This window comes from Pelophylax lessonae (assembly GCF_965119305.1).
Source record: "Pelophylax lessonae genome assembly, chromosome: 1".
In the NCBI taxonomy this organism is placed as follows: Eukaryota; Metazoa; Chordata; class Amphibia; order Anura; family Ranidae; genus Pelophylax; species Pelophylax lessonae.
The window spans coordinates 252173316-252198800 of NC_138768.1; the positions used below are offsets into that span (position 1 = coordinate 252173316).

The 25485-nt window shown below is 46.1% G+C and overlaps 1 protein-coding gene across 1 annotated transcript in view; it reads left to right on the forward strand.

The window, feature by feature from the left end:
• SFSWAP (splicing factor SWAP) overlaps positions 1-25485 on the forward strand; it is a 255941-nt gene that overhangs the window by 23937 nt on the left and 206519 nt on the right. The window contains exons 4-5 of the mRNA XM_082267458.1: positions 12054-12130; positions 21237-21462. Of these exons, the coding sequence (XP_082123584.1) occupies positions 12054-12130; positions 21237-21462 (303 nt within the window). The remainder of the gene's footprint in view (positions 1-12053; positions 12131-21236; positions 21463-25485) is intronic.

The following is a 25485-nucleotide window of genomic DNA, read 5'->3' on the forward strand; positions in this document are numbered from 1 at the left end:
CACTGGGCTACCTGGACGATCTTCTGCAAGTGGGGTCTCTGACTGCTTTGATGGACTACTGGAGATTGTTCTGCCAGCTGTGAGGGAGTTTGGTTGGATCCTGAACATTCAGGAGCCGGCTTTTGGTTCTGTCCACAAAAACTGGACTGTCTGGGTCTGACTCTGGACTCTGCCTCAGCCCCTGTCTCCTCGGGAAAAACTCCAGACATCGCAGGAGGCAATGCAGCTTCTGTTGTTCAGCAGACGGACATCCCTCCGGGCTTGCAGGCGCGTGCCGGGCGAGGCGGTCTCTCCTAATTAGATTCTCGTGAAATGGGTCAAGGATCCACGGTCTCTAGTGGTGGCTTCTCTCTCCGGCACTTCATCAGGAAAAATCCTTGTCCCCTGTACTGAACGGTTGTCTCCATGGATGCCAGCATGTCTGGGTGGGGAGGCGTCCTCAGCACAGACGTGTTTAGGGGGTCTGGACTCTGGCAGAGCCCAGACTGCTGATTAGTGTACTCGAACTCCGAGTGATCGGGGTTTGTCTGGCTCATTAGACAATTGTCTTCGGGTACGAATTCTTTCTGGCAATGCCACGGCCATGGTGTATGTCAACCACCTAGGTGGCATAACAAGTGTACTGGCTGCTTGGTTTGTACCCGGCATTCTAAGGTGGGTTGACTGATTTGTTTCAGCCCTCTCAAACTTCTGCCACGACTCCTGTGCAGGATTCAGGCAGAAGGGATTCCGGTCATTCTAGTGGCTCCAGACTGGCCTCGCCGGTCTTGGTATGTCGATCTGGTATGACTGGTCTCCGATGCTCCTTGGGGACTTCCTCTCAGGGAGGATCTGCTGTTCCAAGGACCACTCTTCCATCCTGCTTTACAGTCGCTGGCTTTAACGGCTTGGCTGTTTAAACGCCAGGTGCTTAAGGATGGAGGTTTGTTTGAATCAGTGATTCCTACACTGTTAAAAGCTACGAAATCTGCCTCCTATGAAGATCTACCATCGTACGTGGAAGATGTGATGTGAGTCTCTTGGGTTTGGGTTCATCCTCGCACCTTCTCGGTGGATCGGGGGGGGGGGGGGGTTTGAACAGAAATTGGCCTTGAGTACCATCAGGGGCCAGGTATCTGGTTTTGGCAGTCTTTTTCCATCGACCTTTGGCCACTAACTCCCTAGTGCGTACCTTTTCTTCAGGGTGTCTGACATTTGGTTCCTTCAGTGCGGCTCCGTTGCCACCCTGGAAAGTTAATGAGGTGCTTTTAGCTCTACTGAAGCTTCTCTTTGAAAATATTTGTGAGTTTCTCTGCTTACGCTGCCCCAGAAGGTGGCCTTGTTTTTCAGGAGAGCTCCAGTTGTTTATGGTTGAGCTCTGTTGCCTGGGTTGGCTGTGGTTAGCCTTGGGAATTTTTTTCTGATGTTTTCCCCTCCCTCGTGTTTTACGCTGCTTTAGGACGTCCCAATGGTTAAGACGAATCAGGAGCTGTGTCTGTCAATGAATGAAAGAAAATGAGATTTTTGACTTACTGTAAAATCTATTTCTCTGAGGTTCATTGACGGACACAGCACCCACTCCTCTGTGGAGTTTGCTTTCTTCTGACACTTTATAACAAAACTGAGTGCCTATAGCTTAGAGTGGGTGTATACCCCCTGGGACTGCCCATAGGCATAGTCAAGCTTTTTCCTGCCTAGTGTCCTAGAGAAATGTATTTTTTATTTTTCAAAATTATGGTTCTTTTTTGTATTATAGCGCAAAAAATAAACATTGCACGATCGTACAATTGTTAGTTAAAACAATGCAGTGCCGTATCGAAAAAAAATGGCCTGGTCAGGAAGGGGGTAAAACTTTCCGCAGCTAAGTGGTTAATTATGTACGAGTCACAACTCTTCATGTCACAACTCTTCATGGCCCTATCTGCACAGCATATCCATTCACAGAGATTTGAGAATTGCGAAAACTGCAAGTCTAATCTGCCCCCGTGGCAGAGAGACTCGTGGCTCTCAATAGAGCACTTAAGATCTGAATGAGGTCTCCGCACTTGTAGTACCATTGATACTTCCTGCGGCCCTAGTTTTTTCTAATCAATGTGGGTGCATTTTGTGTTTTACTTCACAAAGGGTTTAAATAGACCCCTCCCCTGCTTTATCCAAACATTCAAATGTTTTTCTTTATATACACTAAGAAGATCTAAAGTCAAAACATTTCTTTTAGTTTGGGTAAAATAGGATACCATTATCTGTAAGATTTGACCATCCATTTCTTTACTGAGATTTAGCCTAACTTTTTGCCCTAAAGACAACTGACCTGGTAACCTAACTTTCTCAGTAGTGATTCAGAACTGGAACAAAGGGGAATTTTTAACAGGGACACCTGCTTTGGTAACAGCGGTCTAAAGCTGGCCATACAGTATTCTGATTGTACACTTTGTACAAACGACTTCAGTTAACAAAATTATTTTTAAATATGAGGACAGTCCTAAACAATCCATTCAATTTGTATCAAATCAGACAGGTTCATGCTTTTCAAATGTAATGGTAGATATAGAGAAGACTGTAAAATCAAATTGTATGGTCCGCTTAAGAAGAAATTTACACTAAGGCTGGCCATACACGGTTCGAATCTTAGGCTGGTTCAGCAGGAACCCACCGAGATTCAAACTGTTAAGGCCCCTTTCACACTTGTGACCTAAAAAGTCACGTGATTTTGACGCAATTTGTTTGGCCAGAGTTTTGCTGCGATTTTGAGTGGACTTGAAGCAATGCCTATGTCTATGGACTTCAAAATGCATCAAAGTCTGACCAAAGTAGTGCTAGCGCTACTTTGAAGTCGCACAGATATGAACAGTACTCATTGGAAATCATGGAGTATGACTTGTCTTGTGACTTTGCAGTCCCAAATCGCAGAACAAGTCGCACAAGTGCGAGAGGGGCCTAATGGGCACGCTGAATGTACCAAGCTGAGCGATCAACTTGGGTACAACCAGCCTGCCTGTTTCTCTTGCGATTATTGGTTGCTGCTGCTAAAACCACAAGCGATAATCACGGGATTCTCCCAGCAGGGAATGGCTTCCCCCGCCAGGAGAAGACGACCATTGGTGATTCCCCTGTCAGCACTGTCTGTGTTGATGATCGGGGGGAATCATGTGAATTTCTTTTCTGCAACCATGGGTTGCACCGTGTATGGTCAGCCAAACTGTTGAGATTTCTACTCACTTCCGGTTTTGTCAACAAAAAAACCTCACAGAAGTTCCAACCTTTCCTACTCTATCGGGAGAAAAAAGATTTTCAATTAAAAGGAACGTTAGGCTGTACAATCTGAGCTAATCTCTCTCCTTTTGCCATCGATTATAATGGCAGTCTGTTGGCTGTGTAATACTACAAATAGCCCGAGCGATTGTTTTCATTTTGGCTTATTAGTATTCATTGAGAACAAGTAGTTCTGAGTAAATACACATTTCCCTTTTGTAATAATATTTTTTGCACATATTTGATTTTGCAAGTTGGACTGATGTAAGTATGTTTTATAAACTGACTGTAAGTAATGAAAAAGAGAGGGAATAACTGAAGTGTGTTCCAGTTTTTTTGTTGAATTGGTCTTTGCTGGTCTGAGCCTTTTCTTAATGTCAATAAATAGCTTTCCAATTTGATTTTGACATTTAAGCAGAAGTATAAACACTACCACTCCTCTGTTTCCCCCTTACTGCTAGAGCAGCAGTTCCCAATGCTGTTCTTAACCTGTAAAGTCTCATAATGGGAGATGCTGACTTTTTTATGAGCTAATTGTAAATGCCATGTTTTCACACTGCACTCACTTTTTGTCCAATTAGTTGTTTAGAACAATATAAATGTTCTTTTTAAATGACACACACAGTTGTCTAAATTGTTCTCTGGTAATGAGGCTCTACAGCATTCTGTAGTTCAACTGGGTGAGTGGGTTGGCAAAGGCAGTAATGTGGTGACTTTTCAGAGTTGTCGGTTTTCTGATTAAGCCTTTTGGCACTTGTGTGGTGTTTTTCTTATTACCTATTTTTTTCAAAACTGCATTAATGACATTTGTTCCCTTTTTAAAGAAAAGAACAACTCCTCTTGCTACATATACATAATTTATACCTCCTATATATAGAAAAAAAATGGGCTGGTGTACAGCCAGTTCTTCTAGAAATGTTTTTTCCTTACAGCTTGGGTGAGGGCTTCAGCGAATAATGGTAATCACAATCTTAAGATTATCTTTATGTCCAGTCTTATCATTCTTAGCCTGGCAAATCACCTGAAACACATTTACATTTAACCACTTCATGAATAAGGTTAGATTTTCTTTTTTTTTTTTAATCAGAAACTAATAGCGTTTGTGCAATGCTGCACTCCATATTACTCTGCATAATTGAACAACAATGCTTGTAATCGAGGTGTGCCATGGTCATTAGCAGCTGCATTAGAATACATTTGCAGCTGACCAATCTGTTTCAGTTGCTGGGTAACTAAGCATATATGACTGAAGTGCTTTTCAGTTCCAAAGCCATGGTGTAGTTTCCAGTTCGACACTGGCTCTGAAGACTTGCCTAGTAATTAAGTCCGGTTTGGTTGAATCATCAAGAACTACCTTGCTGTTGAACCATTGGGCATGTTTTGAAATTTCCCATTATGACTGATTTTACTGTTGAAAGAGATAAGGCTGAGGCTCACGCTTCTGTGATCAGTGCACTCAGGTAGTACAACTTGGATGATACTTTGATGCTACTTTTAAAGTATTTATACTTTGAGGATATAATTGCTGGAATAGTACCAAATTAGTACAAGAATCTTTTCCAAAATAGCACCGTGCTGAGTTGCATTGATGTGAAGGGGCACTATTAAAAACAATCTGATTTCCATTGTCATGCTAATTTGTACAACTCAAGTTGCATTAGTTTGAACTGAGTCTTAGGTACAGAGTGCTGATATCATCTGCTGGGTGGCGTGCAATGCTTTTCAGTCTTTCCTGTCATTCAGCCTGGAAGAAGCACCACCCTGCCTCTGTTCTGCTTTTGAAGCACCAAATGGGTGTCTGGTCTGTTTCCAATACAGGCCTACAGTGACCTAATCGCCTCCATCCTCCTGAAACCTTCATCTGTACCAGCTGCCCAGGTTTGTGAGTGGCTGAGGTACTGCCCCACATTGGGCTTAGTTGCTTTGTCACCGTTTTGGATTTAACATGTCTTGGCTGAGAACCTGAAGACAATCCCACTGTCACGGCCGACCTCAGCCCATACTACCCTAGTACTTCTAGGGGCATTTACTTGGTATCCACACAGGTAACTTGCACCTTGTTTTCTGACACTGCTATTGTCGAGTTTTCTTCACCTCAGTCTCCCTTGGCTCAAATGGATGAGGCTAGGCTCTCTATGCCCAAAAGGACCTCCATGTCCACTCAGGTCTTTAGTTGTTTGATGCCATGCCCTGCAGTGTCTTTCTCTGTTCCTCTTGGGCTCTTAAATCAAGCTGGGCCTGTGATCCCCTGAACCCCACCGCTCACTGACCAGCCCCCCCCCCCCCCCCTGCGAGTGAGCAATCCTATGGTACAGCGGGAGAAAGGCCGGCGGCTAGTGTAAACAAAGCCGCCTGTGATTCTCCCCTGTGTAACAGCACAGATCATAGGGTCCTGCTATGTAGGACCGTTGATCTCTGCTGTTACACACACAGCCACATCCAATCACAGTTAGAAACACAAGTTAACCCCTTCACTGCCAGTGTCATTTTTACAGTGCATATGTATAGCACTGATTACTGTAGTAATGTTACTGGTACCCCCAAAAGTGTCAAAAATGTCAGTCAAGGGTCCGATCTGTCCGCCGCAATGTCGCAGTCCTGCAAAAAAAATCGCAGATCGCCGCCATTGCTCGTTAAAAAAAAAACACACAATAAAAATGACAAAAATCTTTCCCTTTAGTAAACGCAATAACTTTTGCGCGAGCCAATCAAAATACGCTTTTTGCAATTTTTTTTCACCAATCATATGGTAAAAAAAAAAAAAAATTGGCCTAAAATGTTAAATTTTGATTTTTACATTTTTTTGGGGGGGAATTTAAAAAAAAAAATGTGAAAAATATTGTTATTTTTGCAAAATTGTCGCTCTTTTTTTGTTTATAGTGCATGATCAAAAAATCGCACAGGTGATCAAATACTACCAAAAGAAAGCTCTGTTTGTGGGGAAAAAAATACGTCAATTTCATTTGGGTACAGCGTCGCACGACTGCGCAATTGTTCGTTAAAGTCACGCAGTGCCGAATCACAAAATAGGCCCTGGTCAGGAAGGGGGTAAAATCTTCCGGGGGTTAAGTGGTTAGCAGCCCTCTGTAACATCTGGGAAGAGGAGACCAGTTGCTGGAGTTCTGGGAGAGGAATGTTGTCCAATATTTGCCTGATCTTAGATCCTAACTGCTCAACAGTCCTGGGTCGTCTGTTGTTTTAAGATGCACTAATTATTTTCAATGTAAGGTCTGGATTGCAGACAGGCCAGTTAAGCACCTGGACTCTTCTGCTACGAAGACCTGCTGTTATCAGAGATGCAGTATGTGGTTTAGCATTATCCTAGCCAGTAGGCTGCAGGCTATGAGAAGTCAGTCTGTCAGCTTGATTAGTAGCAGGGTTGTGTTTGTGTATGTGCTGCTATTGCAACTGCAGCATTGTATAGCACGATGTAGCTACTGTGCCTCCACCTCTGAGAAAGTCCTGTTTATGATACCCGTTAGTGGGCATGGCTGTAAAGTCATCATGCTAGGCAAGGTTAACCCAGGAGAAGTGACAGACTATGTGCTATTGTGAGCCTTAGAGTCGGTTCACACGAGCGCGACATGTCAGCCTGACAAGTCGTGCTCCCTCGCGGTCCATTGACGCTACAGGACCCGTTCTAATAGGAGCGACACAAGTTGCTCCGACTTAGAAAAAGGGTCCTGTACACTTCGGGGCGACCTCAGAGCGACTTGCATAGACTTCCATTATGTGAAGTCCCTGCAAGTCGCTCCGAAGTCGTGGTGCAATGTAATGCACAAGTCGCCCCCGAAGTAGTACAGAGTCGTGTCGCCCCAGTGTGAACCTACTCTTATGAGTTTGCTTGCACTGTTACAAACTGTGTGTGCATCTCTTTGTTTTACTAAAAAACAAAACAAAACTGTGATGGACAATGGCTCGGTCACTTCACTTGAAGAAAGGTGGTGCACTTCATTGTTTTTTGGTTTGTGCATGCTACTATTGTAGAATTATGTGCACAAAGTTTAGGAGGGTGTGAGGCACTAGCAAACTTCCTGTTTGCTTTTTCTCTTTTAGGTGATTTATTTTGTATATTGTGAGTTTTATGACCAAGCGCTGCACATTTTTGGTATATTGTTAATTGTGGTGAAAAGTGATACACAATTTGTATTTAGCAGCTTTGTACATTTTGAGTTTTAACAGTGTGGGCTTTAAAGGCAGCATGGGAATATTACATAGATTTTTATTGCCCATTACATAGGCATTAATGACCCCCATACCATCAGAGACGCAGGCTTTTGACCTGAGCGCTGATAACAAGCCAGAAGGTCCCTCTCCTCTAGTCCAGAGGATGAAGAGCCCATAGTTGTGTTTCTAGATCCTGTTTAGATATGGCTTCTTCTTTGCATGATATAACTTTATCTTGTATTCTTGGATGGCACTGTGAACTGTGTTCGAAGACAGTGATATGTGGAAGTATTCTTGAGCCCATGCAGCGATTTCCATCACAGAACAATGCCTGTTTTTAATGCAGTACCATCTGAGGGCCCAAATATCACAGGCATCCAATATATGGGTTTACAAATCATTGTATACACTTTTATGATGTAGATTTTACACATTGTGGCAACTATTTTTGCAATTGGGGTTGTATATTCTATTGGAGACCCCCTCTCTTGCTGGGGTATACTCCCCCCCCCCCCCCTTTTCCTTACATTGAGTGGCAGAGCAAGTGTCTGGAGCCTTGTGCTTTTAGTTGATTCCTCGTTATAAGCATCTAAATGTGTGTCTCGCTCATGTCTGTACAGATGTGCAGAACACGCTGGCTATGTGGTTGGGATGCTGATGTTGCATCCAAGGAGTATTTGCACTAATTACCCTTCGAGGGACATAGTCTCTTCACATGAGGAATTCCATCTTTCTTTTTTTGCTACATTTGTCTGTTGGTATTCCTAGATCCTCTCAACCTGTAGGGTTTAAAGATAGAGGTCAGCTAACGCCTATGAAAAGCCTTCTTCATAGAGGTGCCCCTAGTTGTACAAGAAAAGGGGCTTTCGGTACTTTTGGATGGGTCCTTGGATAGTTTGCGTCCCTGGAATTTGGGTGGTCAGGAAACCCCTTTCAGCCCACAGGCTAGCTCCCTGTTTCTGACACACCTTCATTTTTTTCTTACAATCTTTCTTTGGCTACTTTACAAGCAAGCTGAAGCTACCCCTGTTAGGGGATAGAGTATGTCTTGAGGTCTTTGTGGGACCTGATCACCTAGAAATGGGTCTTCCATCTGTGGCTGATCTGCAGCCTCTTGAGGAAGTTTGTTTAGTATTTCCCTTTCCTTCCCTTAATCAGGAGAATGTTATTAATGTGGCTAAAGTTCCGTCCTTCACTCCATAACTGTGGATGCTTTACAGAATTGGGAGTTGGTCTGGAGATTCTTACAACCATGTTTGTGTCTGGGGTTAGGCAGGTCCTGCAGAATCCTCTTGTCAGGCATCGGACACCTCAGAGTTGTGGTATACCCTTTATTCCTACCCCCCTCCGGCTGCATGGCTACATCTAATGCACCCTACCCCCTTTTTCAGTCGGATTGACTTTATGGTGGCACTCTTGAGTTCTCTGACAGTTTGAGTTACTTGACAATCCTTATAGGAAATAACACTTTTGATTATATGTTATATGTTTGTTTCGTTTGTTAGTGAGATTTGTTTCCTAGCTGGAAAACCTAATTTTTAATATGGAAACTTTCTTCCCTGATTGCTAAGTGTTGTAACATAAGGCTTGGCTCTTTTCCTATGAACCTTTTTTTTTCTTTTTTTTTTTTGCCCAAGATTCCATCTGAGGTTTGTTCTTAAAATTTGTCCCTGTTTTTTTTTTTTTTCTGTTGACCACCTCATGTTTGTTAGGTCAATTTCTTCCTTATCGGGTAGTTTGCTCCACCTGTTTTGGTGGGTTTTTGGTTTCACAGCCTCTTGCTTGTTCTGGCTTAATGTTCCTTGGGGTTGAGTCATGCTTGCTGGGGGCATCTCCTCTTCCAGTTTAGATCTGGGTATTGGTCCTTGGTGTAGTTCTGAGTTGCAGGCAGTTCCCAGTCCCTTGTTACAGGGCTGTCAGTAGCTTTTGCTCACTCCTCAGTTGGATTGCTTTTTGACCTCCTAACTATATCTGAATTCCTGACAAAATCGAAAATACGTTTTTTTTTTTTTTGTACTTACCATAAAATTGGTTTCTTGCAGTCCATTGAGGGGCACCGGTCACATCCCTCTGTCCTTCTTTCTCTCACCCTTCATGCTGCAGTTCCAAAAAAAAAAAAGTGAGGCATGCTGGGGGCTGGCAGACATTTTTTCTTTTTTTTGGCAGTGTCTAAACCTGTAGTCAGCAATCTAAGCTGACTGTGTGTAATATTCATGTGTCCTTCAATAAACTCAAAAAAAAATTCACAGTACAATTTTTTTTTTTTTTGTGTGTGTACAATGAAGTTGACATGTGCATTGTAAACAGTCAGTAGGTTTGAGTTTTATTAAACCATGCCTCTTTAAGCCCCTCCTGTGTATTGCAATTAGACCACACCCATAGTTCAATGCAGCACCCACCCCCAAAGAAAGCTTAAAAACCCTTAAAAATAAAGCTGTGAGAAAAAGCACATTTTTAAAAATACTTTGGCTCCACCGTTTCTGGGAGGCATGGAGAAATTCTCCCTAGAAAAACAGAGTGCTCAAAATCCTGCGGTATTGGATTTCAAGTTAATTTTTCTGGGAATTTGTGCACCCAGAGCTTTCCCAGGAGGCAAGGGTGAGGTACAATAACACAATGCCTACTGGAAGCCTTGGGAGCCGGGTCTAAAGTAAGGTTTCTTTTTCTTTTTTTTCTTCCTCACAACTTGATTTTGGGGACATTTTTAACATCTAATTTTGTTTGTTTGAGAGGGTGTGGTGGAATGGTGCACTGGCAGTAAAGTAGATCATTTCATTTTTCATGGAAATCTACATTACCTAAATTACCTACAAGGAAAAAAATTACCCATTGACAGTGTTTTCATAGTTTTCTGCTTTTCCTTTTTTAATACAGTATTTCATTATATTTTTGTAATGCATACCTTTTACATTCAAATTTAGCTTTCCCTTAACGTCTTTCAAGACAGAACCTGAGAGATGGCTCCTCCCACATGCCAACAGGAAACACCACTTCCACCAAACTTTAAAAGAAGGGTTCTCCCCACAGTTCATAGTTCTGTTTCCCGTCCAGGCGAAGAACACCTAGTGGGGAGTTAAGAGCTCTTAGGTGCTATCCTGAGAGACCAGGCTTCCTGCTCCACCATACCTGTTTTTTTCTTTTGTTCGTTCCTCCCATACAGCACTAACTGTTTGCATGGGCTCCCTCTTCCTTTTCGGTGCTCGGGGAGAACCTGTACTGCTCATAAATGCCGCTCCTAGATGGCGGGAGAGGCCGGCGGTGGACATTTCTTTTTTTTCTGGTCAGAGACCGGCGGTGGACATTTCTTTTTTTACTGGTCCCACCTGCCGGTCTAGTTGCGCAGGTGCCGCCTCCAGTTTTTCGGTTTCTGAGCGGAGACTTGCCTGGCCAGAAGTGAGGTATCCAGCCAAGGCCGGTGCTCGTGGAGCAGGCACATGACGTCCCGCCGGGAAAAGTGCGGGAGGAGAGAGGAGGAGCTGATCTGGTGTCTATTTCCGGTCTGGTGCAGTGGCGCTATAGGAGTCAGGAACCGGCATTCATAGCCACATGTGGACACTGCACCGCTATGGACAGGGTCGCGACAGCAAGTGGGACAGGCACAGGCACCACCAAGGCCCAAGTAAGGGGTGGATTGGTCACCTTGCCCTGATTACTGTGGGGTCTCTCTCCTTTCTTTCCCCCCTGGTGGCTGGGGCCTGCCTGGGCACATGAAGTTTTGTTTATTCTTCCTGTGCACCTGGGGTGACCCTGATGGTTTGTCTTGTGTTTTTTTTTCTCATTATGGCAGACTAAGAACTCTGACCTGGCGGTTAAAAAGAAATGCCCTTCATGCAAAGCAAAGTTACCTGAAGGCTGGAAGAAAACACTGTCAGACATGCATTGACTCCTGGTTAAAGAGGAAGCTTCTACTGCATGCATCGACTTAATAGGACCTGTTAAAGAGCTGGATGCTACTTTTCAATCCTTTCGCTCTTCGCTAACAAACCCATCCTTAAGTCAGCCATCTACCTCACAATCCTCTCAGGGCTCACAGTTAATCCCTGCGGTGGAGGTCGAAGTAGGGCCTCCTACCCAATAGGGACTTTCCCCCATATCAGAGGAGGAAGGGGTAGAAGATGTACCCTCAAAATACAAGTTGTCTTTAGATCAAGTTAATGGTTTGTTAAAGGCAGTTTGTTACTTTGGGCTTAGGAAAAGAGAAAAAAGAATTAATCTATGCATGAGTCTATAATTAGCTTGTGATTTTTTTAATTTTTCTAGTTAGTTCCTGAGGACCAAGATCCAGAGGAACTACAAGAGAACCCCCTTTTTTGGTTTCTCTTGGAGAGTTTGTTGTTTCGGGGGAGCATCTGTTTCTGGTTGAGCTCTGTTTTACCTGGTTGGCTACGTTTGGCCATTGGGGCATCCAGGATTTTTGTTCCTGTCTTGTTGGCAAATGGGAGGAGCCATCTCGGGTGCGAGGAGCCATCTCTCAGGTGCTGTCCTGAAAGACTCCTGGAAAACAAGTTACCGGTAAGTCTAACTTGGATTTTTTTCACCTAAAAAATATTTAATGTTAATGTTTTTCCAAGAGCATTGATTATTAGTAGTTTTTTAGATTCCTTAAAATAATAAATTCCAGTATTATTTTAATGCTAATTACTACATATTTTTAGATTCAAGCGATCTTGAAGATAATGAAGAACCTTTTATTGCACCTGACGGGATGAATGTGCCATCAGATGTAGAACTGGTAAGTTTAAAATATTATTATTATTATACAAGATTTATATAGCTGCAACAGTTTGCCCAGCGCTTTACAAAATGCAGGCAGATGTTAGTTACTAAACAATTTTGGTACAAGAGGAATCCAAGGGTCCTGCTCGTTAGAGCTTACAATTTAAAAGGGGGAGGGTCAATCGATTCAAAAGGTAATAGCTGTGGGGGATGAACTGATGGAGAAAGTAAAACACAGTGTATTAGTTAGAAGCAGGATAGGCTTCTTTAAAGAGAAGGGTTTTCAGGGATCGTCTAAAGATGGATAGATTAGGAGACAATTGGACAGATTGGGGTAGAGGGTTTGAAAGGATGGGAGAAGCTCTAGAGAAATCTTGGAGCCGAGCATGAGTGGAGATGACAAGGGAGCCTGGAGAACAGGAGGTCTTGGGAGGCCAGAATATGATTCATTTTATAAGGTTGTTAGTGGAGTTTTAGTGGTTCAATGTCTCCTGTTATCCCCTGCTTTGCTTTCTCCTGGTAAATTCAGGGAGGCATTTTCATTTGCTCAAAATATAATTTTGTGCTTTGATAGTAGAAGCAATGTTATCTAAACACGTGAAACCAGTTTTGGTTACTTTGAATTAAGTGAAAGTTAGGGCTTGTTCACACGTGTCGATTATTAAAAAAAAAAAAAAAACGCACTGCTCCTTAAGCTTTTGACTTTACTCCTATAGCTTTTGACGTGTTTTTGTTGCTTTGAAAAAGCTTCAAGAATGCTTGATAAATTCTTTATGAAAGTGTTGCTTTTCTAGTGGGAAGTGCCTTAAAGGGGACAGTGATGTAGAGGAAATATCTACTTTTGAGGCGTGATTAGGTTGTAGTGTGACAGCAGACATTTTTGTGAATTCTCTGCAAGATGTATGTATGGTTGTATACGTTGACAGCTTGCTCCAGCTCAGCTTTGCTGAAACAAAAGCTTTGCCACTGACAATACCACTCAGTGCCTCTGCTCCTACCTGGCATAGTGTCAGTATGACTGGCTGGATTGATACTTTTGCTTGCACATGTAAATAGTGTTACTGAACAGGTGCTCTGCACAAACAGGAAGTGGCTAGAGCTGCTCTGTTCTAGTTCTTTTTTTATTTCCCAGTGCATTCGGGGATATATGAACCTCCACTACCACGCCATAAATGCTATATGTGCTGTTAAGGTGCAGTTTCAGAGCATTAGTACTGAAATCAGCGGAAGCGGCTGACAAGCACGGATGCCTCATGAAAGCGAAATGGTGCCTAATTTTTAACACAACACATTGCTACCACTCCTGCATGTACAGCACTGTGAGGCCCATTGTAATATTGATGGTAGGCATTGAAGGGCCATTATGTAGCTGAATAAATGCATCTTAAACACATGGTAGTGACTCACGTATGAACAAGCTCTTAGGATATTTTTTACAGCGCATTAAACATGAACAAGAAATTATGTGCAGTTCATTAAAGTAAATTTTGAGTTCAAAATACTTAGGAATCACACATAGCCAGCATTGACAGTTGCATACTTGTCGGGTCCATTTTCACTATCTGCACCTGGTCCAGGGAATGTTTGAGTGTTGAAATGTAAATAATTCGGTCAGGGGCTGTTTCTGATCTCGTAGGTTTCACTAATGACTCCTTACTGAGAAGGTACCTTATCCTCCAACTCAGGAAGTATCTGTGGCCTTTGGAGATTTATTTCTTGCATTTCAAGTCTCCCTATTGTCCAAGTCCATCTGCTGGCCAGGTTGGCTGCCCAATAGAAGTCTATGGGAGAGCAGTACACCGGTATGGCCAGCAGAGTCTTGTTGCGTAAGATATAAACAATCCTCGGAGGCCGCAGGCGATGGATCTTGATAAGTAGGGATTTGTGGCAGGGGAAAGTGTTATGGTTTAGGTCAGGGCAAAGAAACCAAAAAAAGTGCACTTTGTCTGAAATTGCACTTGTTTAATTTGTCTACCGGGGCATTTTCTCTTACGTCCTTTGACAGTCGCCGCCCACTCATACAGTCTTCACCAATGGGTATTGACCTCTTATCAATAGGAGCAAGCTAGGCATAAGACTTGTTAGAAAGAAACAAAGCAATTTACATAGACACACCTGTAGGGGGCTGTCCCACTGGTCCAATACCCCCCTGCTATCAGCATTCCCAACTCGGTTTGTCTTCTGCCTAGTTAGGAGTAAGATAGGCTATCCCTGTGCTGGGGCTACGGTCTCAGCCTTTTCTTCTGTTTTATTACTTTTATTTTATGCAAAAGTGTTTTCTTGCACTACTAGCTTTTTATTTGTTCCTGCGCTTAGTTAGTCGGATCTTCGGAAGACTACAGCGTTTGCGGAGCTGGGATTCGGACTGGTTGTCCTGGTGTCCCAGGACAGAGAACCTTGTGGAATCCCAGCCCGCCATCGAACGTTTAGCAGGCTATACGTACGCCCTGGCCTTGCAAACGACCGGTCCCTGTCCTTGGGGACGAAAGCCTGCGAGGTGGCCACCTCGCTAGGACGCCTCAACCGCGGTTCCGTGCGTTGCTAGAGTCCTGTTTGGCTGACGGCACCCCCGCCACCTGGTGTGGGAGGCTTCCCGTCGCAGAGAGGTACCCACGCCATCATGGAACGGTAAGTACATTCTATGTGGGGCCTCTGTCTGGGGATGATAGTCTGCTGTGTCTATGCTTTCCCCTCATGTCTGTGTGTCTGGGGCTCGCATTCCTCCTGGTCCCTGCGGGGGCACTACCGCGTCCAGGATGCTCTGTGGGGGGTTGTGGGGGTCCCTAACCCTTTGGCACTATTGCTGTGTTTGTTTAATGGGGTACAGGCATGTGTGGGTGGCCCACCGCGGGGCCGCCATTTTGGATATGGGCGGCTGCTCTGGCTTCACTATGGGCACTTCAGCAGCCATTTTCTATTGTAGTGTATTGCGCCCTTTGAACGCCATCTTGTGTGGCGGTTTGATTTATACATGTGCTCGGCGGCCATTTTCCCAGAGCCTCCCATTGATTTCTATAAGCAGCCATTTTTCTTTAGCCTGAGTCCTGTTCAGCCTCTAGCGGTGTGACATCACTTCCTTTCCTACATGCAGAGAGATCGTCAGCAAGCGTGGTAACACTTCTGGGGGGCCTTTTTGCTGTTTCTTGGGGAATATCTCTTGGCTATCAGTTTTATTTCTACCTGTGGGGTATCTCAGTATAGTCCCTATTGCGGTACATTGCGGTGGGATCGCCGCTTTTGCGATTTAAAAGGCCAGCACCATAAAAGTTTTTATGGAGTCTCAGGACAGCAAATTCCCCCCAGCTTTGGTGGATGATTCAGGTTCATCTGAATCATCTGCGATTACTGCTGCACTTGCGACTTTAGCGTCCAAGGTGGATCTTTTGAGGTCTGAACGGGATTCCAAAAAAAGGCTTTCTCTCTCCTCTGATTCAGTCTGATATGGTTGCCATAGACAGTGTACCCCCTGAAGGGTCTCGGTCCTCTCACTCGGAGGGGGAGGCGGAGGATGAGGAGGGGGATGATTCCCCCCCTGGGATGGCCAGAGAACGCGCGGGTAAGCTGTCTTCCTTTGGGACCCGTAGAACCCAGAAGGCGGCACAGGTGTTTCCCTGTCCCGCTGAGTTTCACGAAACGGTGAACGAACAATGGCGCAATTTGAAGCGCCCTTTTGTGGTACCAAAACGGTTTAAACTCCGTTATCCCTTTGCGTCTCCTACGGATTCGGGCTGGTCCGTGGCCCCTAAGGTGGATCACACGTTGTCCAGATTGAACAAGGCCACTCTTATGCCCACGGAGGATTCTCCGTTGTTCAGGGACCCTGCTACGGATAGGCGGATGGAATCTCTTGCTCGCCACTCCTATATGGTGGCGGGTTCAATGATGAAACCTATTTTCGCCTCAGTGATGGTCTCTCAGGCTGTGGCAGATTGGGCCAAGGTGTGCTCAGACGCACCCTTGTGGCTGAGTCCGCCCCTCCTACTACTTTGGAGATGGTGGACCAGATTATTCAGGCTGTTCTGTACCTGTGTGACGCGGCCTTGGATGAGGCCCCTTTAGCCGCACGACTGTCTGCTGTCGCGGTGATAACCCGTCGTTTGGTATGGCTGAAGAGCTGGTCGGCTGACCAGACTTCCAGGAAGACGGTGTCTGACATCCCTTATGCGGGGACTCGCCTTTTTGGGGACTCCCTGGACGAATTGGTTAAAGGAGTCACTGGGGCAAAAGCACTCTGCTGCCCCAGAATTCCAAGGGTAAGCTTTTCCGCGGTAAGCGGGGCCTTTCCTTTAAACCAAATCAGGGGTCCTTTCGTGCCTTCAAGGCACAGGACAAGGACAAATCCTTTAAAGGCCAGGGTGGCAACAGGAAGCCATGGGCGGGCAAGCCAAAAGCTGGCAATGCAGGCATGGCGGGCCCGTCCACCTCAACCTGAAGGGACGCCCTCACCCGTACCAGGGGCGGGGGGACGTCTGCGCGGTTTTCTCGAACCTTGGGAGCTCCGGATTCCGGACAGGTGGGTTCAGGAAATCATTCGATCAGGTTACAAGATCGAATTCCTTTCACGTCCAGCGGACAGATTCTTTCCCTCAAATCTTCATTTGACCCCAGATCGTTTACAAGATCTTCAACGGGCGGTTCAGGATCTCCTCGCCCAGGGGGTAATTGTCCCGTTGCCACATCGGGACAGATTTCGGGGGTTTTACTCAAATCTGTTCACTGTGCCCAGAAAGGAGGGCAAGGTACGTCCGATTCTGGACTTAAAGGTTCTGAACCGCTTCATGCGGGTTCAAAAATTCCGCATGGAATCCCTCCTTTCGGTAGTAGCCTCCCTGAGCCCGGCAGATTTCCTGGGTTCCATCGACCTCAAGGATGCGTATTTACACATCCCCATATTCGTGGGTCATCAGAGGTACCTCCGAATCCCAATAGCGGAGGAACATTACCAATTTGTGGCGTTACCTTTCGGTCTCCTTTCGGCTCCAAGGGTTTTTACCAAGGTGCTGGCTCCTGTTCTGGCCCTGTTACGGGCACAGGGGATTGCGATCTTGGGATATCTGGACGATCTCCTGTTAAGATCGAGTGCCAGCCTGAGTCTTACGCGATTTGTCGACTACCGTTCAGACACTCCAGGAGTTCGGATGGACCATCAACGTTCAGAAGTCGACCTTGTCCCCTTCTGTTCGCCGCCCTTACCTGGGAATGGTCCTGGTCTCTGCTCGAGCAAAAGTCTTTCTGCCGGAAGACAAGCTCCGGACTTTAGAGGTCAGGTCCCTCAGGGACAACGGATCCTCATCGCTCAGGACCTGCATGAGGTCTCTGGGGTTGATGGTATCGGCCTTCGAGGCAATACCATTTGCACAGTTCCACACACGATCTCTTCAAGCGGAGATCCTGCCCAGATGGGACAGGCATCCTCAATCATTGGAAAGGAGGGTATCTTTGAGCCACCAAGTCAGAGAGGATCTTCTCTGGTGGCTCCAGTCTCCGGCTCTGACGGAGGGGAAATCCTTCCGCCCATTGTTGTGGACGGTGGTCACCACGGACGCCAGCCTGTCGGGCTGGGGTGGTGTTCTGGGCATTCTGTCTGCCGAGGGCACTTGGTCGGAGGGGGAATCCTCCCTGCCGATAAACATCTTGGAACTGCAAGCGATCAGACTGTGCTTGCTCCGTTGGTCGGATCCGCTTCGGGGCCGCCCTGTGCGTGTGCAGACGGACAACACCACTGCGGTGGCTTACATCAATCACCAAGGGGGCTCCAGGAGTGCCCGGGCGGCCCTGGAAGTGAACAGAATTCTGTCTTGGGCCGAGACGCACGTCCAGGCGATTTCGGCAGTTCACATTCCAAGTGTGGAGAATTGGCAGGCCGACTATCTGAGTCGCCAGACCCTGGACCAGGGGGAATGGTCCCTACACCCGGAGGTGTTTCAGATGCTGTGTGCGCGATGGGGATCCCCGGATGTGGATCTGTTCGCATCTCGGCTAAACAACAAGGTGGGAAGGTTAGTGGCAAGAACGCGCGATCCTCTGGCAGGCGCCTCGGATGCGCTAGTTGTGCCTTGGAATCAATATCGCCTGATTTATGCCTCCCCCCCCCCCCCCCCCCCGATTCAGTTGTCCAGGTTCCTTCGCAGGTTGGTCTCGGAACCAAAGTTGGTGATTCTGGTGGCCTCAGACTGGCCGCGCCCGTCTTGGTACGCAGACATCATTCAACTGGTCGTCGAGCCTCCATGGCGGCTCCCGTTGAGAGAAGATTTACTGTCTCAGGGGCCAATCTTCCATCCTGCTTTACAGTCGCTGGCTTTAACGGCGTGGCTGTTGAGAGCCAGGTCTTGAGTGACAGGGGTCTCTCGTCGGCGGTCATTCCTACCCTACTCAAAGCTAGGAAGGCCTCGTCCAGTAAGATCTATTACTGTACCTGGAAGGCTTATTTTGCCTGGTGTGAATCCAAGGGCATCCATCCTCATTCCTTCTCGGTGGCGAGGGTGTTGGCCTTCCTGCAATCGGGTGTGGACCAGCGTCTTGCGCTGACCATGATTAAGGGCCAGTTGTCGGCACTGGCAATCCTTTTCCAGCGCCCCTTGGCGTCAAACTCTTTGATACGCACCTTTATTCAGCGGGTGCGTCATTTGGCTCCTCCTAGGAGAGCGCCTTTACCTCCTTGGGACCTGAATTTGGTCCTGTCCCTATTGCAACGTCCTCCCTTTGAGGACATCAGGGAGATTCCTCTGCCTGTGCTGTCACGAAAGGTTGCCTTTCTGGTGGCGATCACATCTGCCCGCAGAGTGTCGGAGTTGGCGGCTCTGTCCTGCCGCTCCCCTTACCTGGTGGTTCATAGGGATAAGGTGGTCTTGCGACCTAACCAATCTTTCCTTCCTAAGGTGGTTTCAGATTTTCACCTGAATGAAGATATTGTCTTGCCTTCCCTGTGTGCGAATCCTAAGCATCCTAAGGAGGTTGCTTTGCATTCCTTGGATGGGGTCTGGGCGATCAGGGTGTACCTGTCGTCTACTGAATCCTTCAGGAAGTCGGATTCTCTATTCGTCCTTCCCAAGGGCCCTTGGAAGGGTATGGCTGTGTCTGCGGCAACCATTTCAAAATGGATCAGACAGACGATTGTACAGGCCTATTCAATTAGTTCCGCCTTTCCCTGTCAAGGCACACTCTACCAGATCGGTGAGTTTGTCCTGGACTTTTTAACATCAGGCTTTGGTGGCCCAGGTGTGCAAGGCAGCGACTTGGTCGTCCGTGCACACTTTTTCCAAATTTTACAAACTTGATGTTTTGGCATCGGTAGATGCCTTCTTTGGCCGCAAAGTTCTGTGTGCGGCAGTGCCTTGAGGGGGCCATGGCGTTGCCTGTCCCTGTCGTTTGGGGTTGTTTTCCCCTTTGGTTATTTGCTTCCTGGGTTGTTTGCTCCAGTTGAGCTTGTCTGTTACCCAGAGTTTCTACCTTTTCTGCTCAGATAAGGTTCCTTTCTCTGACCTGGGTGCTGCATTGCCTTTGTGACGGTTGTGCTTCCCACCCCTCATGTCTACACTGCTTTGGGACATCCCATTGGTGAAGACTGTATGAGTGGGCGGCGACTGTCAGAGGACGCAAGAGAAAACTGAATTTTTGTAAAATCCTACAATAAAATTCCTTTCTCTGAGTCCTCTGACAGTCGCCGCCCCCGCCCCTCTTTTGGAGTTCTTTTGGACTTTAACTGCTTGCTACCAAACTGAGTTGGGAATGCTGATAGCAGGGGGGTATTGGACCAGTGGGACAGCCCCCTACAGGTGTGTCTATGTAAATTGCTTTGTTTCTAACAAGTCTTATGCCTAGCTTGCTCCTATGGATAAGAGGTCAATACCCATTGGTGAAGACTGTATGAGTGGGTGGCGACTGTCAGAGGACTCAGAGAAAGGAATTTTACGGTAAGATTTTACAAAAATTCATTTTTTTTTCCCTTTTACACACACGTAAAATGCATGTTTTTGGCTAAACAAACTCCCCAGACATATTCTTTTCTAAAAGCAAAGACCATGTATAGAATGTAAACAAGAAGGCAAACTAGTAAACAATTTTATAAAAAAAAAAATCTTGATTACAGGGTCATAAGGCAGATGTGTGTGGATTATTTTTGGAGCATAAGGATTTGGTGTAGTGTCACACTCATGAATAAATCAGATTGATCCAGAGATGAGCAAATGACAATAACAATATTATGGAATATACCTTAATATAAGGTATTGTGGCTATGTGATAATAGATTTTTTTTTTACTTGGGTTATGATAGATCTTTTTAAGCAGTGCTAATTAAAAATGGCACTGGAAAATATCTGTTGGGAGGCAAATCTTCCTGCTAATCACTGTGTACTGAGCTGTCATTGAACGGCTTTGTACACAGACACTGCACTGAGCCAATCTAAGTGGCTGGGTAGTATGTGATCACTGTACTTGTGAACGGGGAAAGAATGAATGGGTCAGTAGGTGCAGATTTCATTCATTCTGTGTTAGTGAGACCAAGATCTTTTTATTAACCCTGTCGTGCTTTCCCCCTGTTCTATACATACTACTCCATGCTCTCTGGTGACCATATTAACCTCTTGTCTCCCTTATCCTACACATAAAAACAATAACCCTTTCAACTCCATCCTGCTGCTGTATGTGGTCAGTACATCCCCCCCAGGCCTCTAGCCTGGGAGAGACCAGAACCTTCTAGCCACGCATACAGCATGACTCTGTGTGGACTTCAACCAGAGGAGTACTCCTTCCCAGGCAGCAGAGAGACATGGGTGACAGGACTCGGGTGCCAGAGATATTTTTCAGTTGCTATATTGACTTGGGAACTGGGAATTGTCCAGCCATAGTATGGGGAATGTATTGTAGATGGTGAACCGTGGGTGATGTCTGAACAAATATGGCACCTGCCTTCTAGGGGGAAGAAAGGTTAAGGCATTTGTAGTGGGATCGGTTTGAGAAGCAATAAATTACCTGCAAGTGTTGCACTTAAAGTTTAACATGCATGCATGCATATAATTTTGAAAATCTATCCTAGGCTAAGTTCAATTTAAATAGCATGTTTTATACATTATAATTAAGCTGACTACTTATTGACAAAATTCTCCATCTCTCTTAAACAGCCACCTACAGCAAAAATGCACGCCATCATTGAACGCACCGCAAATTTTGTCTGCAAGCAGGGTGCTCAGTTTGAAATCATGCTAAAGGCAAAGCAAGCCCGAAATTCTCAGTTTGACTTCTTACGTTTTGACCACTACCTCAACCCCTACTATAAGCACATACTGAGAGCCATGAAGGAGGGACGCTACACTATGCTGGCAGAAAAAGCAAATGAAGAAAAGAAAAGTATGATTCCCACCCAGAAATGTTTCATGGGTATTTTTGTTTTGATGAAATGTACTCATGCATTGTAACTTTTAGTTGGGTGTTAATGAAGTTTTTGATGGCTATAGAAAAAAAAAGGGTAAATCCACCTTTCTATCAAAAAGGTAGAGATTAATTCCCAACATCCTCTCCATTCCTCTGCTCCTGCTGCACATATCTGCTGTGCTGATAATCTGCCGTCCATGTCTCCCAGTTTACAGATGCATACACTTTTAAACTCTGAAGAATGCCTTGAAGGCTTAAATTTTGGTGTAAAAGTGGAATTGCCCTTAAAATGTTGTTACAGTAAAACTGATTGTGAAAACTAATGCCTAGGTAGAGCTGTTTATCAGAAGACTTAGGTACTAAGAGTTCATATTCCCATCGCACACCTTCCTGGATATAGACACATGAGTAGTGGGTGCTGCAGGGATCACCAGCTGGAACACTGGATCTAGCACAGATGCATACATATTTGCTATCACACCAAGGATCTTGCACAGCAGTCCGGAGAAACTTTTTTTCTCTATCGCTCATTGACAGACGTAGTCTTCTTGATTCTCAAGAGCTGGGTTATGTTGTCTCCGCAGGAGTAGGACTAGGCAGAAAGACAAAACGTTCTGGCTCCACCTTAGGGGCAGTCCCTGAGGGTATATCCTCCCTCTCTCTGCTACAGGGAATCAGTTTTTTTCTGTCTAGTCAGGAGTAAGGACCTAAGTTCCTTGCTGGGATCTTTTGGTCCTGGCAAGACTGTTTTTCTTTAAGAAAAAGACATTTTTTAGGTAGTTTTCTCCAGTGTTTTTTTCCTGTGAGATCTTCAAGCAAAAATGCCGGACTGGGCGACACTTGTGGTCACCCCAGCCGGCCTACGAGCGCGCGCAGACCATGGCATTGCGCTTGGTCGGCCGCGACATATTCAAGTAAGTATGCGGGGCCGGGCGACGGGCTGGATGTTGAGATCCAGTGGTCACCCCGGTTTCTGCCTACGAGCGCGTGCAGACCAGAGCTCCGCGCTGGGTCGGCCGCGACGGAGTCCCAGTGGAGGGACTGACCTTGCGAGTTAAAAGTCTCGCTTGGACGCCAGGTACCAGAGAGTCGAGGCGTCCGGAGTGGTCCACAAACCCCCACCCCGGTGGAGAGGGTATTGTGAAGAGAGGGTGCCTGTCGGTTCGGTATGGTGAGTAAACGTTCCCTTTTTTCCTCGTTATGAGGCAGTATGTATTATGGGCCCCTCCATATATGGTCAGTATATATCTGATACTTACAAGTCCCCCTTGTAATACAGCATGTTTTTGTGGGAAGTGGACTTGGTTTAAGAGCTAACACTCTACCCAGCAGACTGTAACATTACAGCAGACATAGGAGGTATAATCCTACCTTATGTGTAGTGTATCTTCTGTAGATCCATATATCGCCTCTTGGCAGAGATGCAGGTGGATGTGCTGGGAAAACGATTTCGGCGGTCCGCCGCCATTTTGCCGTAGACCGAATGCATGTATGTCCTCAGGTCACGCCGGCCGCCATGTTTTTGGAGTCTTATGTTTCTTCTATGGGGGCGGCCATGTTTTGTGAGCCCAGCTACCTCGTGGAGAGCTGGGAACGCCGGAAGGCGTACACAGGGGGCGGAGCCACGCCTTCTACCCGGGAAAAAGCAAACAGCTCCTTCCAGTCTGTGTAAGACAGACGCTGACTGCAGTTGGTTGGAAACTGCACTGCATCGGTTGGTGAGCCTTGGGGGTCCCTCTCTCTCTCTGTGGGATCGAGAAGCAGGTACTCTGAGGGGCGCTATTGCGCTAGGGGGAGACACACAAAAAAAAAAAAAAAGAAAAAGTTTTTTTCGTTTTGCTGGCAAAGGTGTCCTGTATTAACATGGACCCTGCCACTCATGTATCTCCTCCGGATCCCCTCGAGGGGTCTGCGGGATCCTCCAGCACCCCATTGACAATTGAATCATTGTCAGCTATTATGGAAACTTTTGTGTCCCGGGTGGAAGTGGCTTGTCAGGGACAGGGCGCAAGAAAGCGACCCCCGCCTAACCCCATATTATCTGAAACCTCGGATTCAGATTCCGAGCCCATTTCTGCAGTTGCAGGTACTTCATCTGGGATTGGTGTCTCGGGTCCTGTCTCTTCAGACAGTGAGGAGGATGTTTCGGCATCCGCCATAGCCCGAGAGGAAGCGTTGGTAAACGCACTCATTGTATCTGTTCAAGAGACCTTAAGGTTACAGGGTATTCCATCGGAAATAGCTGAAACTGAAATCCCTTTTGGGACTAAAAAACGCATCAAAGTGGCGAAGGTTTTTCCATTGCCCAAATGTTTTGGCAATCCAATCGAAGAAGAATGGCGTCTGCCAAAACGCACTTTTACTATTTCTAAACGCATTGACAGGCGTTATCCGTTTGAGGAAACCCTTATTAAGAAATGGACAGAACCACCTGTGGTGGATTCACCAATTGCTAGACTGAATAAAGCCACGGTTATTCCTTTAGAAGACGCTCCGTCTTTTAAAGATCCAGTGGATCGCAAGATAGAAGCTATGTCTCGCACCATGTTTTCCTTGATTGGATCAGCTTTCAGACCTATAATAGCTATTGGTCTGGTTTCGCAGGCTGTAACTGAATGGACCAAGTGGTTACGCCGGGACTTAGAAGAGGTCCCTCAGGCGGTATCAGATTTGTTGGAACAAATGATACAGGGGTTACAGTTTGTGTGTGATGCGGCGTTAGACGCCACTCCATTATTGGCGCGGGCATCAGTCTCAGCAGTGGTTCTCAGGCGTACACTGTGGCTAAAAGGTTGGTTAGCCGACCAAGGTTCCAAAAAAGCATTGGCTAATATCCCCTTTTCAGGAGAGCGTCTATTTGGAGCCAACTTAGATGAGATCATTAAAGATCTCACGGGTGGAAAGAGCACCTTTTTACCGCAAAATTTTAAAGGTAGAGGAACTCGTCAAAGACGAGGGCCTTCTTTTTCTGCTCACAAGAGGTTTTTTCGTCCCGCGGGTGAAAAAACTAAATCCTCCAAATCTCCTGCAGGAGGCGTCAGGGGTCGTTGGTCGGGCAAGCAAAAGCCCGCCCCCTCCAGACCTGAAGATAAACCATCCAAAGCCTGAAGGTGCGCCCCCACCCATAACTGGGGTGGGGGGACGTCTTCGCCGGTTCCCGGATCCATGGCTTTCCAGAATCCCGGACAAATGGGTTTGCGAAGTCATAAGGTCAGGGTACAAGATCGAGTTTCGATCTCTCCCACCGGCGCGATTCTTCCCTTCCAATATCCGACTATCCTCAGATCGTTTAGAAGATCTGCGGAGAGCAGTCACAGATTTACTACAACAAGGAGTGGTAGTCCACGTTCCTTGGACAGAACGGTTTCAAGGGTTTTATTCAAACCTGTTTACAATACCCAGGAAAGAGGGCAAAGTGCGTCCAATTCTGGACTTAAGAGCACTCAATTCTTTCGTCAACATAAGAAGATTCAGAATGGAGTCCATTCGCACGGTAGCAGCCTTCCTGCATCCAGGGGATGTCCTAGCGTCCATAGACATCAAGGACGCCTATCTTCACATTCCCATTTTCGCAGGACATCAGCGGTTTCTACGCTTTTCCGTAGAGGAGAACCACTATCAGTTTGTGGCGTTACCTTTCGGTCTCGCCACGGCTCCGCGGGTCTTCACAAAGGTGTTGGCCCCAATGTTGGCACTTCTGCGCCAAAGAGGTATATCGATCCTTGGTTACCTAGACGATCTTCTGCTTCATGCAGAGTCTCCTCAGACCTTGCTACAAAACATAGAAATTACTATGATTTCTTTACAGGAATTCGGGTGGCTGGTGAACCAGCAAAAGTCATTTCTGGTTCCCACCCAGAGGCTCGAATATCTGGGTCTAATTCTAGACACAGTCAGGACAAGAGTTTTTCTTCAGGTAGGGAAACTCCGAAAGATTCAATCAGCAGTCCAGTTGTTACTGTCCAACAGCTGGTCTTCCCTTCGGACTTGCATGAGGGT